We start from the raw sequence: 20,782 nt of genomic DNA, 5'->3' as shown, positions 1-20,782 counted from the left end.
TGGTGGTTAGTATGGTCTATATATGCAATGTTGTACTAAGATAGGCCAAATACTAAAATTAAGAGAAAAACGGTAGGGTCAAAGGTAAGGTGGTTTCATTAATATTTTTTTTCTAAAATTGGCTTTCGAATTTTATTTCTACAAAATTTTGATTACCGTAGATAGAGATTATCAGAATTGGTTAGTTTTTTGGTATTTGAATTACTGATATTTTTCGACACTTTCTTGAACACGAATATGACATCTGTGGGGTAAGTTTCATAGGAAGTCGAAGAAATGGAATCCCAGATTACAAATATGTATTTATTCTCGATGTTAAACTATTTAGATAAACCCTTTGGACCCTAAAATATCTAAAAGAGAAGTGGACATAAGAACCCCTTACTCATCCCAGTCATTTTGAAGTTCATCTCTTGCTAAAAGAAATTCAAGACCCTTGTTTCTAACCGACTTCTTTACGGAGGATATTGGGAAGTCAACAGTTGTTTTAATCCCTTATTCTGATGTGCACAGACAAGGGGGTGGCAATGAAGAACAGGTGAAGCCTCGCGTGCTCCGCTTCACGTGGAGTATGAAGACCACGTCCTCACGGGACCCCAACGAAATCATGGCTGAGATTCGCAAGGTATGTAGAATACTAGGGCAATTGTTAGGCAGTTTGTAAATATAGAATAAACATATTCTGTGACAAAACTTTTTTAGTTTTATAAGTCAATCTATTTTTGGGGTAATATGAGTTGGAAACAGTCTTAGAAAATGCACTTTTTTTCTGCCCATCTTTTTCACAAACATGTTGCCGATGTCAGAATTGATTTACAGTCTTAATCGGATGCAGCTGAGTTCTGCCACTGTAACTAGGTAACGGAGCATATAGATATGCATGGTGTGAGCCAGGCAAAATGGTTCATTTCAGGGGATCAAATAGAAGCTGAAAACTGGGCTCTTTCGAAACAGCAATTTTAATTTAATTATGTATATGATGGTATCAGGAAAACTTCGAGTGCATGTCTTAACGTTTGGAAATACTTCCGTGTCTTCTACCAAAAATCACATTTCAGAGCAAAATTTTTTTTTCCAGGTCCTAGACGCGAATAACTGCGACTACGAGCAGCGGGAGCGGTTCCTGCTGCTGTGCGTGCACGGTGACCCGAACGCGGACTCGCTGGTGCAGTGGGAGATCGAGGTCTGCAAGCTGCCGCGACTCTCGCTCAATGGAGTGCGCTTCAAGCGGATATCTGGTGAGTCATGTGATGTAGGATATTAGGACCTCGTTGTCTGACTAGCCTTTTCCAGTATTACCTGATTTAGCATAGCATTAAAGTATGACCTGAATGCAGATCTGCTCAATAAACTTGACCGGCTTTTCAATAATTGCATTCGATTCGTCTTTAACCTTCGCAAGTACGATCATGTGTCAGCGTATCGAGCGCAACTTAAATGGCTACCGATAAGACAAGGACGTGTGATGAGGGCATTAACTACTCTTTTTTCTATACTATATACCCCGTCTTCACCTGCATACTTAACCTCCCACTTTCAGTATGTGTGTTCACAGCACAATAAAAATCTCCGCTCCTCTAATAATCGTCTTCTTCACTCCCTGCTCACCGTTCAGATATCATTCACTCTTCCTTCTTTGTTAAATCTATCCTTCTCTGGAATGAGCTACCCTTGGAGGTCAGGATGGTAAATAGTCGACACACGTTTAAAATTAAACTACGTAATCACATCCATGGCAAGTTGGCGGAATCGTTACGCTAGTTCATTTTCTTCACTTTCTTCTCTTTGATTCAGGAATATTTATAAATATATATTATATTATATTTATAAATATATATATATTGATTATATTTATATATACATAAATATTTTTTTTTTTATTATCTTGCACTTATGCTCAAACTGTGTTGCACCTACCATTTCTGTTTCACCACCACCCTAAGGTAGACTGGCAGAGAACGCCTAAGGCGTTAAGTCCGCCGTTGTACAATGTGCATAAAGTATTTTAAATAAAAAATAAATAAATAAAGTTGTATGTAGAGTGACTGCCTATCAGATCTCCTCATACAAACTCCTTTAGCCAATTGGGGAATACTTTCAGATGGTCACTTATCCGGACAGACCAAGTTTCGTCAAGTATTATTTGAGTAGACTTTTGAAGTGTTATGATTGAATAATAACAGCTTAATCAACTTCCTCTTCGTTGTTCCCAGGCACCAGCATCGGCTTCAAGAATATTGCGTCTAAGATAGCGAACGAGCTCAAGCTGTGACTGCCCCAGAACCCCCCCCGGCGGCGGCGGCGGCGCCGGACCACGCCCCCCTCCCCCGCCTCGCCCGCGTCGCCGCCCTCCCCGCCCCGCGCCGCGCCCCGCACGCCCCGCATGCCCCGCCCCTCGCGCTCCTCCTCCTCCTCGCGCGACACCCCCCCGCCGCCGCCGCCGCCTCCTCGATCGGACAGTCTCCGTCTCTCAGCAGAAGATATGGTTCTAGTAGCGAACGGTGGCGCTCGGACACCATCGGGAGCGTTGGCACACTTCCTGGCGGCGTATACCCCGGCGGAGTTGGCGCTGGCGCGGTCAGACTACCTGCGTCCGCCGGCGGCGTCGCCCGTGCCGCCGCGCTCGTCGCTGTCGCTGCGCGTGGACAGCGCGGAGGCCGTGGCGCCGCGCCGCAGCCGGCCGCGGCACGTGCCGCACGCGCACTCGCACTCGGGGCACGCGCTGCGGCGCCAGGGCCGCGCCCGCTCCCCCCCCTCGCCGCCCACGCCCGCGGACCTCAGCTGCGACTGCCTGCCCATGGACCCCATCCCGCCGCCTGAGCTATTCGACTTCTGAACACTTTACTCATTTGGAGCTTCGTTTTCAAATGTGCTCCTACTTCTCCTATTTATGGTAGACTAAGTGGGGGCCGCAAAAAAAGGGAAGGGAAAGGGATATAATATAAAAAAGATTCCTGTCATAAATATAGATAATGCAAACTACAACCCTAATTAACTAAAATTTTGAGATATATCTCTTGTTTCACCCTCCGTTTTTGCGGACCCTGTTTGGACTATAGCGCTGAGATAGTACAAATGGCATTTTGACATATCTCTTTCAATGTTATTCCCTGTCAAATTGTCATTCGTAACTATACCAGTGATTTGAAAGGTTTGTAGCGTTTCTTCTTTATAAAAGGACATAATTGTTCGATATAACGAAAGTAGAGTGTTAAATTGAAGAAAAAATAATGAAATGTAAAAAAAATCCTATCTCAAAGTTATCACTCTTGTAAATGTAGTCACATTTGAAGACGGGGCGGCCGGCCCACTCGAATTTGTATTATTATTCGATTTATAGAGTACACAGTTTGATCGAGTGGCATCGATCACTCGTATTCGATTGTTCGTTATGATTTGACGAGGCGGAGCGCAGCACTCTGCGACTGTTGGAATAAATGAATTGCTGGTGACTTAGGAGTTTTATTTACGTAGTGTGGGACAATGCATGGAGCGATATATGTGCCAAGTGGTTGTCATGGAGTGTCGCACTGAGATTCTAATTCACCGCTCTCAATCAGCGCATCTTTGTATAAATAATTTTACTTGTGTCATGAATTTTATTATTACATGATTGTTTTTTTTCTGTAGATAAGTCGTCTGTCTGTCCGTGTGTGCTGTGCACTTTTTTATTTAATTTATATTTGGAATTTTGTTTTATGAAATCGTGTTTTTTTAAAAGACATTATTGAATAGTGTCCACGGCACACCCGCTCAGTCAGTGTTATTGTGCTATCGCTTATATACTATTACATTATGTATTTTAATCGTTGTAATAATGTACAAAGTGAGTTTGAGCTCAACAGATACAATCTAGCTTAGTGTTAATTATATTTTTTTTCATTTTCCAATATAACAAAATATAAATACAAAATATGGCTGTCTTTGAATAGCGATAAAATGTTTATAATGTCATTGTAAGTACGTCGTGCGGCCGGCGGAGTGGGCCGCAGTGCCGGGTCCCGGGCCCCGCGTGCCGGGGCCCACGTGCCGGTCCGGGCCCCACGAGCCGGGCCGCACGACATCGCGGTCGCCCACGGCTGTTGCTCTTTCTAATCATAAGGCTGAATTAGAAAGTGTCAAAGGTACATAATGTGAGTGTGCGGAACACGTAGGCGCGATAGTATACTTCACTTAAATCGTTAGACGTGTATTGTGATCAAAGTATTACGGACTTGTAGTTATAGCAATAATCGTTCATATGATCGTCTCACTGACTTCTATCTACTCGATGTTATCAGCCTTTCATATTGTGATTCACTAAAACTATTCTTTTTCGATTTGTGTGGAGCTTCGTTTTTTTTCATAATTTTCTTTGGTGTGTGGACTGTCGCATACTTTAGGTGGTAAATATTGTTATATGAATAGGTATGCATGTGTGTGTGAGCGGTGCGGCGATCGCGGATCACTTTTCTATTATATAATTAAGTGTAGTGTTATAACTTTTACATGGAATCACAAATTCTGAGGTGTCGGCGACGGCGGTCGTGTTGTCTGCGCCACTTGTGAAGCGAGGCGCCATACATACTACTTACATTATTGTTAATTACTGTAGAACTTTCTTTTGCTCAAATACAAATTATGTCCTATAGTAAGGGTGGTATACAAAACACAATGAACCCTACGTACTGCATAAAAGGTATATAATTACAAATACAAATCAAATGAACTTTTTGAAACAAATGCATATTTTTATTTGCTTTTATTAGTGTCGTAAAAATAAACAGCTGCAATAAGTCAATTTATAATGATAAAATGCAGTTGCTTTTAATTGATAGCAAACAAACTCAACCATATTTTAAAGTTTAATATAATTAGCAAATTCAATAAAATAAATCATGTATATGTATTTTAATTTTTAAACAAACAATGCAATCTTTTAACCAAATAATTTTGATTTCTCGCTATATCGACAAATAATGTTCTACGACGATGCGACTGGTTGTCCCGAAATACATAATACTGTTTTAAATGTACCTAGTTATATATTTATATATATATGAGCTTTGTTTTATAATAATTTAGAGTAGTACATTTTGCCTGCGAGGGGACTCGTGTCGAGAATTTGTGAGATACATTCAAAATGAAAAATAAATTTTATTTTTAATTCCATGCTTGTTGTTTACTTTTAACACCCTTTCCTATACAAGATGTTGATTTGCATCCGAGTCAAATGAAAGGACATAATTATGGTTCTCGACCCAAATCCTACTAATATTATAAAGCTGAAGAGTTTGTTTGTTTGTTTGAACGCGCTAATCTCAGGAACTACTGGCCCGATTTCAAAATTTCTTGCAGTGTTAGATAGCCCATTTATCGAGGAAGGTATATATACAACACGTAACGTAATTAACGCACACCCTCAAACACCCCAGTTAGAATATTATGTTATAATCATAGTACATACACCGAATTTTTAATTTAACATGTATATGCATTGTTATTTACTAAATTAGTTATACCAATTCTTGGAGAACTTTTTGGTCATACTACTACGCACGCAAATATCGCGCCGCGCGCCGCTCGACTCGACACAACAACGAAACTACGGAAAAAGCCGACAATACACGAAGTCTTATTACTTTGAGTTACAGTCTATTTGAATTTGTTTTGACTGTACAGGGATATGACAATAATTTCCGTAGTTTTAATTATTTTAGGGATAAAAAATTACCTATATTGAAAATGATATAAATCGATTCAGTAAACGATTCTGAACAAACTAATTTCAGGATGTGCGTTAATTAAGTTACATGTTGTATATAGTATTTATACTTTTTATCCCGGCACGGGAAGTAGTTCCCACGGGATGCGGGTGAAACCGCTGGCAGAAGCTAGTCAACAATAAAATGGAAGGTATTTTTTTTTCTTATTAACAGAAATTCGTCAATGTAACCCTTACAACCTCGCTCTCGCATAAACGCAAACGATACACACACAAAGCAAACGCAACGAACATTTATAAAATCTTAGGTATCCTACCCTAAAACATAAAATCACCTATCACCCTAAGTTATAATAAATGTCGTTGTAACTACTACGCCTACTTGAGTGTACCTCTGCCAAGTTAAAAAAAAACATTGCTCCGAGCCCTTTGAGCCTAGACCCAAGAAATTAAGTTTTCAGGACACATTGTTTTCAAAATCAGTTGGGCCATTGGGATAATAATCTGACTGACTTAGGGTCATGGCACATTATAGCGGCACCGCAACAGCACGGCTCCACACCAGCATTTAAGTTGTCATTCAATTTAGAGCATTAAATCGTGTATATTATAATATATTTCGTAATGTCAATATGAAAAAGCCAACGGTGAGCAGTCAGCGCGCTTGCCGCTTCCACACAACTCTACTCGCAGCCCGCGTGCTGCAAGCGAGCGGACCTCATGCGTACAGCGCGCCGACGGCATGCTCATTACGCGCCGACTCCGAGTTGGCAGCGAAACAACGCCATTGCGTCGTGTTCAATCATAACTGTCTTAAAATAATATTGAGTTTGCGGTGACAGCAAGCTTACACCTCGCGCGCGCGCGGACGGCGAGCTGGATCCTTGCGAACAACGCGTAGTTAGCGCGCTGGGGCCCGATTCTCCTAAGTTAATATTGTCAAAATCGAATAGAAATCGAATCGAATATGATCGCAATAGCAGTTTTAACCATATCGGGCATTCTGCTACTAATAAAAGACCAATCGTATTCGATTGACATTTGATTGGTGTGCGATTGGTCTGCTATTTTGGTGATTTTGGTCTATACGTTAGTTTGCTGTACAATCATTTTGCAATCGTAAATCATTTGCAGACAAAATGATTCATTATTGAATGACAGAAAAGGATAAAAATGTTTATTTCAAAGAAAAAATAGCGGAATGCCACATACGCTTCAATCGTAATCGAGTCGGGATTGGATCTCAGTCGAATCGAGTCGAACGTGAATCGTATGACGCTTAAGTAAAATTAGGAGAATCGGGGCCCTGGCAGCTAGCCGTAGTCTAAATTCGAGGCGACGCAGTGCTGCAGCCGTGCTGTTGAGGTGACGCTATAATGTGCCATGACCCTAATTGTCTCCTTTAATTCCCTATTTTTTAAATTGTTGATGACATTAACGTTTCGTTACACGGCTTAGAAATTATATGACGTTCCGTTCCTTGCAATCATGTTCCTAGGTCAGCGTCAGCTAGGTAAAAATTAAAGAAAATCCCTCATTACGATTGAAGCGTAGGTATGTGGCATTCTGCTATTTTTTCTTTCAAATAAACGTTTTTTTTATACTTTTCTGTGATTCAATAATGAATCATATTGATTTACGATTGCAATATGATTGTAGAACAGACTACCCTGTAGGCCTAATGGCAGACCAATGAAATGTCTTATATTAGTAGCAGAATGCCCAGTAAAGTTAAGCCAGGAGCCCGATTCTCTTAATTTGACTTAAGCGGCATACGATTCACATTCGACTGCGATCCAATCACGACTCGATTACGACTGAAGCGTATGTGGCATTCCGCTATTTTTTCTTTGAAATAAACGTTTTTATCCTTTTCCGTCATTTAATAAAGAATCATTTTGTCTGCAAATCATTTACGATTGCAATATGATTGTAGAACAAACTACCGTTTAGACCAAAATCACCAAAATAGCAGACCAATCGCAAACCAATCGAATGTCATTGGTATACGATTGGTCTTATATTAGCAGCAGAATGCCCGATATGGTTAAAACTGCTATTGCGATCATATTGCGATTCAATTTCTATTCAATTTTGACATTATTAACTTAGGAGAATCGGGCCCTTGCTATTGATATTCAATTCTTATCCAATTCTCAGTGACCGATACTTGAACACGTGATTGTACCTACTCATCATTACAAATAACTTTACCGAAGAATCTAGGGAAGTAAACTAAAGAAAAAAGGGACATTGAACCCCTTCCGGCTTTACCTACGCATACTTGTGTAGCACTCTGTATATCGAGTTAAAAAATAAAAGTCAAACGAACAAACGAATATCTTTTTATATTTTTAAAACAATTCTTCATCGTAGTATTTACATTCCTTAAATTCTAAAATTACAATAAATAATTTTAACAAAGAAATAACAGACAATTTCTGTATAAGCACTATTTTTCTTACTTTTCTCGACCTAAAACTTAGAATCACTGAAATAATCTTTTAAATACAAGTATCTAAAACTTAACTTTCAATAAACAATAATATTTAGAATAGTAACTAAAATTATGACACATTTAACTAAAGAAATACTGAATTATTTAATTAAGTACCCCCTTTTCAGGGTAAATTCTAGAATGACTAAAAGTAATTTACAATGAATTACAGACTAAATGAGTTATTTAGAAGGTACGTTTGTTTTTGTTTTAGTATCAAATGAATGTGATGGTATCTTTCTCATCACTTCTAATCTTTCACTACATTTTTCATGCTTTTAACACATCACAATTTGGGCCATCATCAAAGGCACCATCTAATTTTTGTCATTGAATTTTCGTCTTGTCTCCTCACGAGTTTTTATTAATAGGCATGCCATCTAAATCAACCTCCGTGCTTGGTATTAAAGGAGGCTTGAAGCCTCCATACTCGATCCTCAAATTATTAACTTTAGGTTCTCTATCAGCTCTTCTCATTTTGAGTTCCACGACGTAATTTTTGTTGTTATTTGGCCACCAATCTTCTTGATTCTCCATCGGCACGGGCCCAAAGTACTGACTCGCTACAGTCTCAATATTGCTATCTGTTAGAAACGCCAAGTAATTTGGCTGATTGTTAGACTTTTTTATTTCTGGTTTGCTCCCCGAGGTGTTGTTAATATATTGGTACGAGGAAGCATACTGGTTCCCCCATGGGGTTGATTGAACTGGCTGTTTTTGCCTTTCCTTAATCTGCTGGTAATAATTTGCGAGATAAGACTGCTGATGATTCGAAGACCATTTGTTTTTATCATTCTTATAATTTTCGTTCTTATAGTTTTCATTCCTATATTTTTGGTATTGAGCGATATTCTGTGAATCTGATTGATATTCGTTCGCGTGTCGGTAAACTGGTACTGGAACCGGTTTTTCAATGTATTTTTCAACCGGGTAGGGAACTTTTACCTCCACCGGCACTTGAACAGGGTAGGGTACTTTCTTCTCAACAATCTTCTCCACTGGATAAGGAACCCTCTTTTCAACTGGATAAGGTTTGTCGATATATTTGGTTACAACTACTGGTTTTTCAACAATTTTCTCAACTACTTTTTCGACTGGGTAAGGCACTTGTACAGGGACTTTTTTTTCCACTATCCTGTCTACGGGAACCGGGTAGGGTACTTGTCGTTCTACTATTCTGTCCACCGGATAAGGTTGGGGAACGTGGACTGGGACTGCAACCGGTTGAGGTACAGGCACTTGAATATGAATAGGTTTGTCAACATACTTAGTTATTGTAACGGGTTTTTCTACTATCTTTTCTACAGGAACTGGTATTCTTTTCTCCACGGGATACGGTACAGGAACTCTGGTTTCGTAATGGACTGGGTATGGAACTCTCTTCTCTACTGCGTATGGGACAGGCACTTGTCTGTTAACTATTCTGTCAACAGGTTTCTCTACTTCCACTCTGACGGGAACTGGCCTGTCCACAGGTACAGGATAAAGTATTTTGTGTTCAACCGGTACTGGAACTTCGTATGGAATCCCAACGGGAGTCGGAATGGGAACCGGGTGTAATACCTGTTTTTCTACCACTTTCTCAACCGGGTAGGGAACATGTATCGGACGATCTACATACACTTTTTGCTCAACCGGGTAAGGCACTTTGACTTCAACGGGATATGGCCGGGGTACTTCAACCGGGTAGGGTTTATCAACGTATTTTGTTACTTCTACAGGTTTTTCAACAATTTTTTCGACAGGTACCTCTACAGGGACAGGTCTATCTACGGGTACTTTTACTTCCACACGTTGAGGATAAAGTACCTTCTTTTCAATAAATCTATCAACGAATTTGGTAACAGGCACTTCTTTTTCAATAATAATCGGTTGAATTATCTTCTGCTGATCACTACCGTAGTTATAATACTGATGTTGTTCACTCCTCTGGGTGTTTGTATCTAGTCCATTCGGACTTACTTCAACAGTTGATTGAACATTCTCGCTTGGCTCCTGTTCTGTTCTGTCCTCCAACTGTTCCTTCTGTATAAAATCATCATTATGTTCATCATTATTGTCTTTCATCGTGCCATATTTGTATAACAATTTATTCATGTTTTCTTGAATCTTCTTTGACGACCTTAAAGAGTCAACATATTTATTGTACAATGATTTCGCAACATCAAAAGGTCCTTTACTGCTGCGGCCTTCTTCATCAATATCTATGTATTCATGTACTTCTATATCATTAATGTGAGTGATTTCAACTGGAATTGACTGCTGTACTTCAACTGTCGTCTTTTCTTTTGGTTTGTGTACAGTTTCAGGAACTGGTTCACTGTCTGAAGCTTCGTGATCTTCTAAAGAGTTGAAGGAGTCTGTATCGTTTGCATTGAGTAATCTCAATGCTACTGTGATAGGCGCTAAATAATTCTGATTAATTGGTCTCGGAGTAACATTAACTAGTTCTCCACTATCTGAGTTTGAATTATAATCTGTGTCTGTGTTATTATCTTCTGAATTATCTTTAACGGCTACGATTTGATAACCATTCGTCATATAAGGAACCATTGTAGAAACTAGGTTTTCGACTATCTGTTCCTTGAAATCGTTGTAAGAATTGTCTTGCACCACAATGGGGGTTGCGAAATTATATTCATTTGAGTTGGAATGTAAGATTTGATCTTTCGATCTGTCATTTTCTAAATGTTCATCACCTTTGACAATGTTTGATATTTTAGCCTTTACTGTTATTTGATTCGGTCTACTATCCTGACCAGCATGATCATTGTTTCTAAACAGACTTCTTGGTCGAGGCTTGATAATATCATCTGATTGGTCATTCACTTGTTTTTCTGCAGCATGATTGATGAACAACAAATCTTCATTCGATATCAGATCTTGTGTTGAAGCGACTAGTTTATCGATACCTTCCTGTGTTGCATTTTCAGTATATTCAGCAGCAGGTGGTTCAGTAGTTGAATAGAAATAATATCTTTCGTTACGAGCATGAGGTCTGGGGGTTTCAACTCTAAAGTTGACTGCCCCTCTGTAATAAGGATTGCTAGTCGCTCCAAAATTGTGAATATCTTGCATATCATAAGAGGGTATCTCAGAAAACAAATCGTTGGATTTCCTTAGATCATTCAGTAGATCTTTAGTTGTTTCTTCTATTGAGCAGTTGTGGTCTTTGAAGACTTGTATGACTTGAGGGCGGTACTCGTTGGGGTCCTCTTTGGGAAGAGGGTTCGAGTGTTCCCCCTGGGGGTCGTTGTACTGTAGTTGGTACCCCTGGTAGTTGGGGGTCGTTAGTGCCGGCTCGGTTTGTTGCGGCATGTAAGGATAGTATTGCGGCTGGAGCGGGTAGATGTCGTTACTTGGCGGCGCTGGGAGCTGTGTGTTGTTCTGCGTTTGGGCGTTCTCGAAAATATTTTGGGCCTGGAATATAAATAAATATTTACATTAATAACACATAATATGTATTACTTCTTTTTTTTTATGTTCACTTCTTGAACTCATTGTTAAAATCTGCCAGAAAGGCCCAAAGTCTTCTTTTATTTTTTCCCCGTTGAATTTGAATGTGAAATCCCGTTTTCGAGCGGCTAGAAGATTTCATATTTAGCGATAGATCATAGATAGAGTCTCAAAGTATTACTAAGTTCGTGTTTCTTAATGTGCTCTTAGCATTCAAGTTTTCCCATATACCGCCATTATTATGAACATGATCAAAGTCCCCTTAACCGTTCCTAGCACATAAAAGGCCTACAAAGGAACATGATGGGTTTTAGTCAGTAAGAGTCTGACACTCCCTCACGCTGCTAACCCACAGCGGGAGGGGTCATTTGACGATGACGACCTGATGACTGACTTGTTGCTCAGACTAACTAAGGGGTACAGGGTTGCCCAGCTAACTGGGTTGAAGAAGTCAGATAGGCAGTCGCTGCTTGAAAAACACTGGTACTCAGCTGCGTCCGGTTAGACTGGATGCCGACCCCAACATAGTTGGTAGAAGGCTCGGGAGATGTTGTCACCTGATGACTGAGGTCTATGGCCTTCTGGCCGAGAGCGACGCTAGCGGAGTGTGTACTGTGGCTGCCGGTGGTGGCCACGTGCGCCGCGCCGTGATAGCCGCTACTATCTGCTGTGTAACTGACTTGTTGCTCCGACTGCGAAGAAAATAAGATATCGTTATGCCCTGTTTACACTGGCTTTGAGCTAAATGCTTAGTACTTGTTGTGGTGGGGGTATCGAGTCATTGCTTAGTAAATAATAGCGTTTTCCATTCACATGCACTATTCACAAATACTAATCTAATCACTAATCAGCGTGTTTACACATGAGGACTTAGTACTAGTGACAAGTACTAAGCGTTTAGCTACGAAGCCCGTGTAAACCTAGCATTAAGCTAGTAGTCTTAGGTATAGCCTAAGCAGACCCAGTAACGGCTCTTCCTTATATTATATCTATCTGGTTATTTGGTTACTAGGGATAGAATTATGACAAGACTTGTATCATTGAATAAAAGCGAATCAAAATGGATTAAGTTATGAGAGTAATGTTATAAAATACTGAATGGTAGGGACTCTTCACCCCCACTGCCACAGCAAATGCTGAGAGCGTATTATCTATGTTGAGATGAATCAATGGTCGTGTAGCAATGTATATTCAACGGTTAGACCTGATGGCAAGATGATTACAATTAGAATAGGTAGGTATGTATATGTACCTGTGGTAGTTTGACATAATAACGTCCTACGGTGCTGCTTTGCCCCAGCGGTGACAACTGCCAGCCCCAACCGAACGCCGCGCCATCTTGTTGTAACCCCGCCTAGAAAATAACACGAAAAATATATTATTAATAATGTTGAAAAAATTAAGGTAAATGACCTACGAACCTCCACAAAAATACAGACTATCAGAGTAATAACTATCATCACTTTTTAAATGGGAAATCATCAAATGGCCCCTCCCGCTGTGGGTGCAGCGCGAGGGAGTGTCAGACTCTTACTGACCTACTTATTGTTTTATTCATTTTCTAAAAACTAGATATACCTTATACTTACCCGGATTTCACAAGACCCTCAATCAACTTTATTAATAACAATGACGAATATATCTAAAAACAATAGCATCCGAACTCGACACAATACGATACCAAACTAAATAAATGATAAATAGATATAATAAAAATATAATAACAGGCTATGATCTATATCCATTCATATAAATCATTAAACCGTGCCGACCGGAAGTGACGTAACATTTACTAGCGCAACGGAAGAAAGCCTCTGATAGATATAATTAATAGTTAAACTATTACAATTAGGTTGATTGCCGTACGAGATGTTGGTCACATAATCTATACTTTAGCTATAGTAACATAATTATCTTACTAAAGGCTCGGAAACTACTGGACTACTGAATTAAAAACAATCTAACAGACTAATTACAAACTATGAGTAAACAAATTAAAACTAAACATTGCTAATAACAAGCCTAACGATTTTTACATTATTAAACTATGTTTAGATATGAATTAACACAATTACAATAGAACACTAAGTATAGTTCGTGCGATAATGGTACTTAGTTGATAAAAAAAAACAGTTATTCAAAAAAATGTTTTGCTAAGATCTGCCTTGTCATGCTAGCGGATGTACAATAAAGATCAATATTCAACTCAACGGGTAGTTTGTTGAAGCTTGCCGTGCTTCTAGCAAAGAAAGCATTTCGCCTGTAGTTCGTACACGAGAAAGGGACGTTGAGCAGTTGTCACTGCTGAAAAGCTACATTAAAATAGGCTAAGGATATTTTAGCCGGGTACGGACAAAAGTTCCTCCGGGACAAGAGTAAAATCGCAGGAAAACGGCTAGTTACCAATGTACATAAGGTCGGTGCCTAGAATATCAATTAAATTGTACCGTATACATTTTCTCACACCGTTTGTACGGCGGGTTACTTAAGAAATCTTAACACTGAACGTTAACACTAGCTATAATTTTAACATTATACAAATGAGACTTCATACAACAACACAAAGTAGAAACCTGACACATACTCATTTCCCTGAAAATTGAAAGTTCCGCAGACCTAACTGACAAAACATTACACTAGGCACACATACATACACACATACCTTCCTTATCACTTTCCAACATGCCTATCATTGCGAATAAACCGCGGAAACCAAGAACTACCTCGAACCTACATGTCTCCTTATATGTGTGTAAAATCTTAACTAACTGGACTGGGTAAAAGTGGCCTGGTAGGAAAAAACATCAGCGAACGAAAGTGGCCTAGCCTTAGTTTTTATTGCACCTATGTATTAATTCATATAGGAGCGGTGATTACTGGAATATTATGTTCTTGTATTATATGTTTAGATATGTAATATTATGCCTTTCTTTCTTAAGGGTTAGTCTTTTAGCTAGGAACTTAGATCGAGATAAAAGTATTTACAAGTTGACAGTTGGCTTCGACAGGATATCAAACCTGGGTTTGCATGTTTAACAACATATTTTAAAATAATATTAAGTTTCCGTATGTATTTTATGGACTCGCGTCTGTCCGCGACGCGATAAACTCAAATTACTTACTACGCGGTTTTTATTTTCATGCGGTTTTACAACAACAGATAGTGTTTTTAGAGGAAGGTATAAGACAGATATCGGCAGCCTTAAAGTAAAGCTGATGTAGTCGGCTAGTTACGTATGAATTGATAAATTGAACTGCGCAATCTGTTTTAAATAAAAGGGACATCAGAAATAGGCTTAATAAATATGCTCGTACGTAATTGCAAAATAGGCTTTTACTAAGATTACAAGACATAATAAACTTTGATACCCATGTAGAAATACCGGTACTTGACCACAAACATATATTATTACCAACTGTTACCAGCAATAGTGTATCGTAACATCTAATCTCATGTGACCGCATTTCATCTCATTGCGTAACTGACGGACAATTAATACACAAGATATGCAGACAGTCATATGGTGTTAAACTAGCCACACGACCCGGCTTCGGTACCAAAACCTTATGAATAACTCTAGTAGGTAGGTAAAGTATACGTAATTCAAGTTTTAAACGCGAACAACTTCAGCCGATTCCTTGGGAGCTACTTCGCGCACTTGGATAAAAAGCTTTCATTGATTTTATCTAACACTCAAATATTGGTGCGTCCAAATAATGAATATTTTACCATGCCCAATATTTCAGCCCATTTTCAGCAGCATCTCGAAGGAATTTCTTGACGCCCCTAAATTTTAAAATAGACCATACATATAATAACCGTCTCTAGGGTACTTCTTATTCCTACGACCACCTTACCTTCTATCTATTTACCTTCCATCTTACCCAGTTCAGCCGTTACAACGTTAAAGTACGACAAAAAGACAAATTCCCTTTCACATTTATTATTAGCTATGAATGATTAAATTCGTACAAGTTGTGCAACGAAAGTGACGTGCGTAAGTACTTTAAGATATTCGATAGCACGTAAGAGCATGGTATTTTGTATTTTAAATGTTATGGAATATAAATGATGTATGCCATTTACAACATCGCACTGAGCCACTTAACTTGTCAACTTAACTTGTTTATTTCCAAAGAGAATAACTGAATATATAGATACTGTTGTAAATGAATAGGAATCATAAATATTGATTTCAGTAAAGATTATTAAAACAGTGAGACAAAATTAAGTACGTAAATATAAGAGTACGATAGTTTGGTCTTAATAAGATCATGTATTTGGCCGGTATCCGACGGATTAAAAACTTTGATTGAATTAACGATCTTCTTTAAAAAAGACTTCTCTGCAGTGTGCTCTTAAATATGCTACTTACTTACATTTATTTCTCGTCGGATTTCAGTGTTTCCATGATTAAGGTACATATACATTTGGTATCTAAGATTTTGGTATTTTTTTGCCTGTTGCAAAATAAAAAGTAACAAGTTATGAGCCGCTGACGTTATGATAACGTGTGACGCTCCATCATGCATGCCACTTCCAGCTATCCATCATAGTTAATAGCCGATAACTATGTGGAAGTGGATTAACTAATAACTAGCTTTAGTTCGTTACGTAGTTATAAGTAAGGCCTATATTAACGAAGGAATTTTAATAAGGTACAAATCATTGGATGTTTACAGTTTATCACATTGTGTATGTCTGTGGCTTCTTTACGCGCAAACTTCTGAATAGATGTTGATGAAACTTGGGAGTATATCTACTGAACTCAGAAGGCTCTTCTCATTTTAGTTTGGTCAAGCCTAAATAGACTACCAAATATTTATGAATAACAGCCCGGTCCCGAATTTTATAAGTCGTGTCCAAAAATCTAGTCGACAAAAAAGATGACACATGATTGTCAATCTTTAAGAATATTGCCTACGCAAGCACTCTTACATATCTAGTTAGTACACCAGCAAAACAAACTCTTTATAAAATAGAAGCGTAATAAATTACATAACTGAAGTATTTAACAAATTCCTTTGAAATATTTATGTGCTTCTTTAGAGATGTCAACAGGAAACTTTACCCTAGCGAGAGCCTTTCACTGACGGAAGTACTGGCCATAATGTTATGTAATGTTTTAACTTAATATCAAAATAAACAGAATCAGTTTATAAATTGTTATTTAATGTTATTTAAAGTAAAAGGTTTGTTTTCGTGTTAAAAAAGCTTTTTACCGTGAAAGTTTTTTACAGTTCATTAAATTATTTTTAAAAGTACATTTAAGTAATTAAGCGTCTTTGCATTTCCTACTCTTCATTTTTGTAAAATCATCCATGCTTTTACTGTTTCATTTATTTATACTTTTTTAATGAAATATGTTTTCTGACATACAGTTAATTCTGAATACAGTTCATTGAACATCTTTACCATTCCTTACAGGTTGTCAGAAGCCATTAAGTCTGACAACCAGTCTAACCAAGATATTGGGTTATCCGGGTATCTGGGTTGAGGAGGTCAGATAGGCAGTCGCTCCTTGTTAAACACTGGTACTAAGCCGCTTTCGGTTAGACTGGAAGCCGACCCCAGTAACGTTCCGAGTAACGCAGGTTATTTTAATAAAATATACCTATTATGGTATGATATAACTGATGTTAGTAAAATATAGGTATTTTCACGTACCTATTGGTACTAACATATTCATAAAGACCTAGGAAACAAACCAGTCTAGATATTCAATAACTCCTAGGCCAACAGTTTCGGTCTAGACATACTTTCTCCTGACACAGGAAGGCTGTGAATGAACGAACGAATGTATTGTTCAGTTCATACAATGAGAGTCGTTCACATTCGTTTCTAAATAATGAACATATTTTGATTATGTGAACAAATGTGTGGTTGAGTAAAATGCGCTTTTGAAATACATTTTATTATATTCCTGCCTTTTGGCTATGTTGTTATTTAAATAATGTCGGGTTCCTTTGTAAAGTTTCAGCCACTTTCGTCGAAGTATTTTTTTTAATTGAGTTATATACTTTATAACCCTTAAATTAAATTTATCTTAGGGAAATTAGATACCTTTTGTCATATGACTGTCCAAAAATTTAAGGAAAATTTTCACTTACCAAGAAATACAATTTCAATTTTTTATAATAAGTTAATATAGTAGTTATATAATGAACTTACATTATTCATGTGCTGCGACAAAACACTGGAAACTGTGAACAGTAGCCACAACCGGACCCACTGGAAATGGAAACAAAAATACTTTAACTAACATTATACATATTTCGCAAAAAGAAAATTGAAGTGTTTCTCTTGCGCGATTTTGATTTATTTCGCTGTGAAAAAAATATATTCTAATGATTCAAAATCACTAGGAAAACACGCTTTGATAAATGCATAAAACAAAAAAAAATCTGACTTCATCATTAGACCTTGAAACCTAATCGTGGTCAATTCAGTTCATCACAAGACTGTTCTATCAAGCCCAAACACAGCTATGATACGATGTCCCATCATGAAGTTCCAATTCACATCTTCCGGCTTCATCATCAGATCAGTTTGACAACACCATATTATTGTATTGTCATCAAAACTACATACAGATGAAAATTTTCATGACGCCGCAATCCTTGGGAGATGGTTAAATTAGTTACCTTAGATTCCATTACATCGGTAGTTAATTACATCCACGTAGACCCAATAATATGTTAAAAACGCAACTCGGGAGAACCTTACAATTTCATTAACTGTCTCAATACTAAATAAAAAAAGAATACTTATATTCCGCAATAAGTTTAAATAAAAAAATAAGACAGGATTTAAAACACTATAGGCTGAACTCATAGGAGCACACACTTGATCTATAAGTATCTACTATAAAATGGCATAACTTATGTAAATACGTGATGACAATCCTAAGAAAATAAATAAATAAACTATAAATAAAAACGTCAAAATGATTGAATTTCTCGAATAAATCGATATTTATTTTCGAATCGTATGTTTACACAACCCCGGAAAATAATAACAAACATTAGTTCGTAATAGCACAGCGCATAACTTATTTTTACTTCTCAATGGATTTTTATCCCATTGTTCTTTATTTCCTTCAGCTAAGATTATAGTTTAGCTATACGTAACTGTACGTATTTCCGTTTGTTTTCTTACGCAAAAGAAATGCTAAATTATAGTACGCAAAGCCTTAATAACGAGCTAGCGAAGATATTTTAGTATATTATCATGTGTTTACTGCGAATAATACGATTTATAAAAGAATAGAATCATTTAATGATTTGATGAAATCTTATCCTGAATACACATCTGACAGCAGCCAAATTGGCTTGTCTTAAACTATTTTTTTGCCAAATCTATACAGTTTTTGACGGCGAAAAAATTTTGTTAATCTTGAACATATTTCTGAGAACGATGTAGGTAATTTTCAAAACACGTTATTAGCTGCCTTCAGAGTAGTCAAGTTGTGTGCAAACGAAGTAAAGTATTTCAGTACAAATTATTATATCTTACCATAGTGTTCAATGGTGTCCGTATTTAATTTTGGGTAGTCTTTTGGTCTTCTCTTGGAAACTGAAACAATTAAAAAATAAAGTAGGTTAGTATAACTACTAAAGTTTATTTAAACTTGAGCTCATTTAAATAATTCTGTCAATGTTTGATGTAGCCCATTTATCGAGGAAGGCTAAATATATATTTTCAGATACTTTTATCCAGATTAACGAAGTAGTTCTAACGGTACGGGGATAAAACCGTGAACAGAAGCTTGTTTATATGACATAAATAGAGAGATTTAAAAAGAGATTAAGAATATTGTTTGTTGCTGTTACAGCCTTTTTATCGTCCCACTGCTGGGCGCAGGCCTTATCTCACACGGAGAAGGATTGAGCATTAATTAAATTAATCACCACGCTCAATGCGGGTTGGTGATTTCAGACTTTCTAGTCCAGGTTTCTTCAAGATGTTTTCCTTCACCTTTTTATCAGCCATTGGTGTCCAAGATAAAAATTTATAATGTAATAAAATACACTATAATAAATCATTTAGTCTCAAAATTAAACAATATGTATGTAGGTAATGTCGTTTAGCATAACAATTCGGAACTTCAAAATACATTATGTACCTATATAGTTACATAATATGTAGTTAGCATTCTTTGTGTAATTGAGACTCAGACACACATAATTGATCATCTATTATGTTGCCGTAGGCGGCATTCTAACATAGATTTATATAGTAACATCTTTTTACTTTTTAATCTTGCTATGTATTATGTAAATTGAAAATGTAGTCCGTTGCTTTGGCAGCCGGATCAAGCTTGGCCCATTTAGGTAATTGATGTATTTTTTTTAATGATCCTTACTTATATAAAAAAATAAAGATAAAAAATATTTGGCATTGCAGGAATTGTACCTTTTTTCCTTGGTGTGACGGAATACTCAAAAAAAGAAGAGAAAAAAGTGGCGCTGACTCTAAATTAAATTCGTTAAAGGAGCAGGATGACAAATTTATACGAGAACCTAAAATTCAATCAAACAAAATAACGTATGTTTTTTTTATTTAAACTAATGATTTTGAAAATACAAAAAGTCATAGTAACCATGTGTTTTAAGAAAACCGACGTTTATTTTATCGATGAATTTGGGCGTTAAAATATACAAACAAACTCGCAATAATAACCAATATGTTACACTTTTAACTGTTTATTACATAATTATAAGTGTTACACTAACATCTGTTTATAACAGGTGCATAATATTTTAAACGTCTGTAACACTTCATCTCTCTAACATAGAAATTATCGCGGTTGAATAATGATACAGCAGTATTTACTGTTATGTAATGCTTTGAGATAAGTACAGATTAAATTAAAGGCTTTTATTTGTTTTAATATTATGTTCTTGGAATTAAGGATGTCCTATTTTGTGGCACCTGCGGAATGTCACATTTTATGTAGATACTTGTGTAAAGCCGGAAATATAACTTCTGTAACATAGAGCTAATTTGATGATGATGGATGTAGGCATCGCAAAAATAAAGCTAGTGGTAAACCTATAGACTTTGGTTAGTCTTCACAAATACAAAGAGTTAATTGGTTAGTCTTCACAAATACAATAGGGTC

At 37.3% G+C, this 20,782-nt stretch overlaps 3 protein-coding genes across 23 annotated transcripts in view; 2 read left to right on the top strand and 1 right to left on the bottom strand.

Annotated features, from left to right (window-relative positions):
- The window catches only part of LOC124642934 (serine/threonine-protein kinase MARK2-like), a 188,843-nt gene extending 186,468 nt beyond the window's left edge, over window positions 1–2,375 (top strand). For 9 of the 21 annotated variants that reach the window (XM_047181721.1, XM_047181720.1, XM_047181718.1 and 6 more), the window contains 3 exons: window positions 514–625; window positions 1,079–1,238; window positions 2,214–2,374. In XM_047181721.1, coding sequence (XP_047037677.1) covers window positions 514–625; window positions 1,079–1,238; window positions 2,214–2,272 — 331 coding nt within the window. In that variant the 3' untranslated portion in view covers window positions 2,273–2,374. Of the gene's footprint in view, window positions 1–513; window positions 626–1,078; window positions 1,239–2,213 lie in introns of all 21 variants that reach the window. The other 12 variants (XM_047181706.1, XM_047181705.1, XM_047181707.1 and 9 more) reach the window with 4 other exon arrangements.
- On the top strand, window positions 2,308–5,151 carry LOC124642937 (formin-like protein 3). Its single transcript, XM_047181728.1, has one exon. The coding sequence runs from the start codon at window positions 2,384–2,386 to the stop codon at window positions 2,834–2,836; it is 453 nt and encodes a 150-aa protein (XP_047037684.1). The 5' UTR covers window positions 2,308–2,383; the 3' UTR covers window positions 2,837–5,151.
- Window positions 5,152–8,134: 2,983 nt separating this feature from the next.
- Window positions 8,135–19,218, bottom strand: LOC124643150. Its single transcript, XM_047182024.1, has 5 exons — window positions 19,174–19,218; window positions 17,830–17,889; window positions 12,910–13,011; window positions 12,215–12,349; window positions 8,135–11,621 (listed from the first exon to the last, which is right to left on the bottom strand). Exons 1-5 carry the CDS (start codon window positions 19,174–19,176, stop codon window positions 8,553–8,555), a joined length of 3,369 nt encoding a protein of 1,122 aa, XP_047037980.1. The 5' UTR covers window positions 19,177–19,218; the 3' UTR covers window positions 8,135–8,552.
- Window positions 19,219–20,782: the final 1,564 nt, after the last annotated feature.

This window comes from Helicoverpa zea, chromosome 26 (assembly GCF_022581195.2).
Source record: "Helicoverpa zea isolate HzStark_Cry1AcR chromosome 26, ilHelZeax1.1, whole genome shotgun sequence".
Taxonomy (NCBI): domain Eukaryota; kingdom Metazoa; phylum Arthropoda; class Insecta; order Lepidoptera; family Noctuidae; genus Helicoverpa; species Helicoverpa zea.
This window is presented reverse-complemented; position numbering and strand designations above follow the sequence as displayed.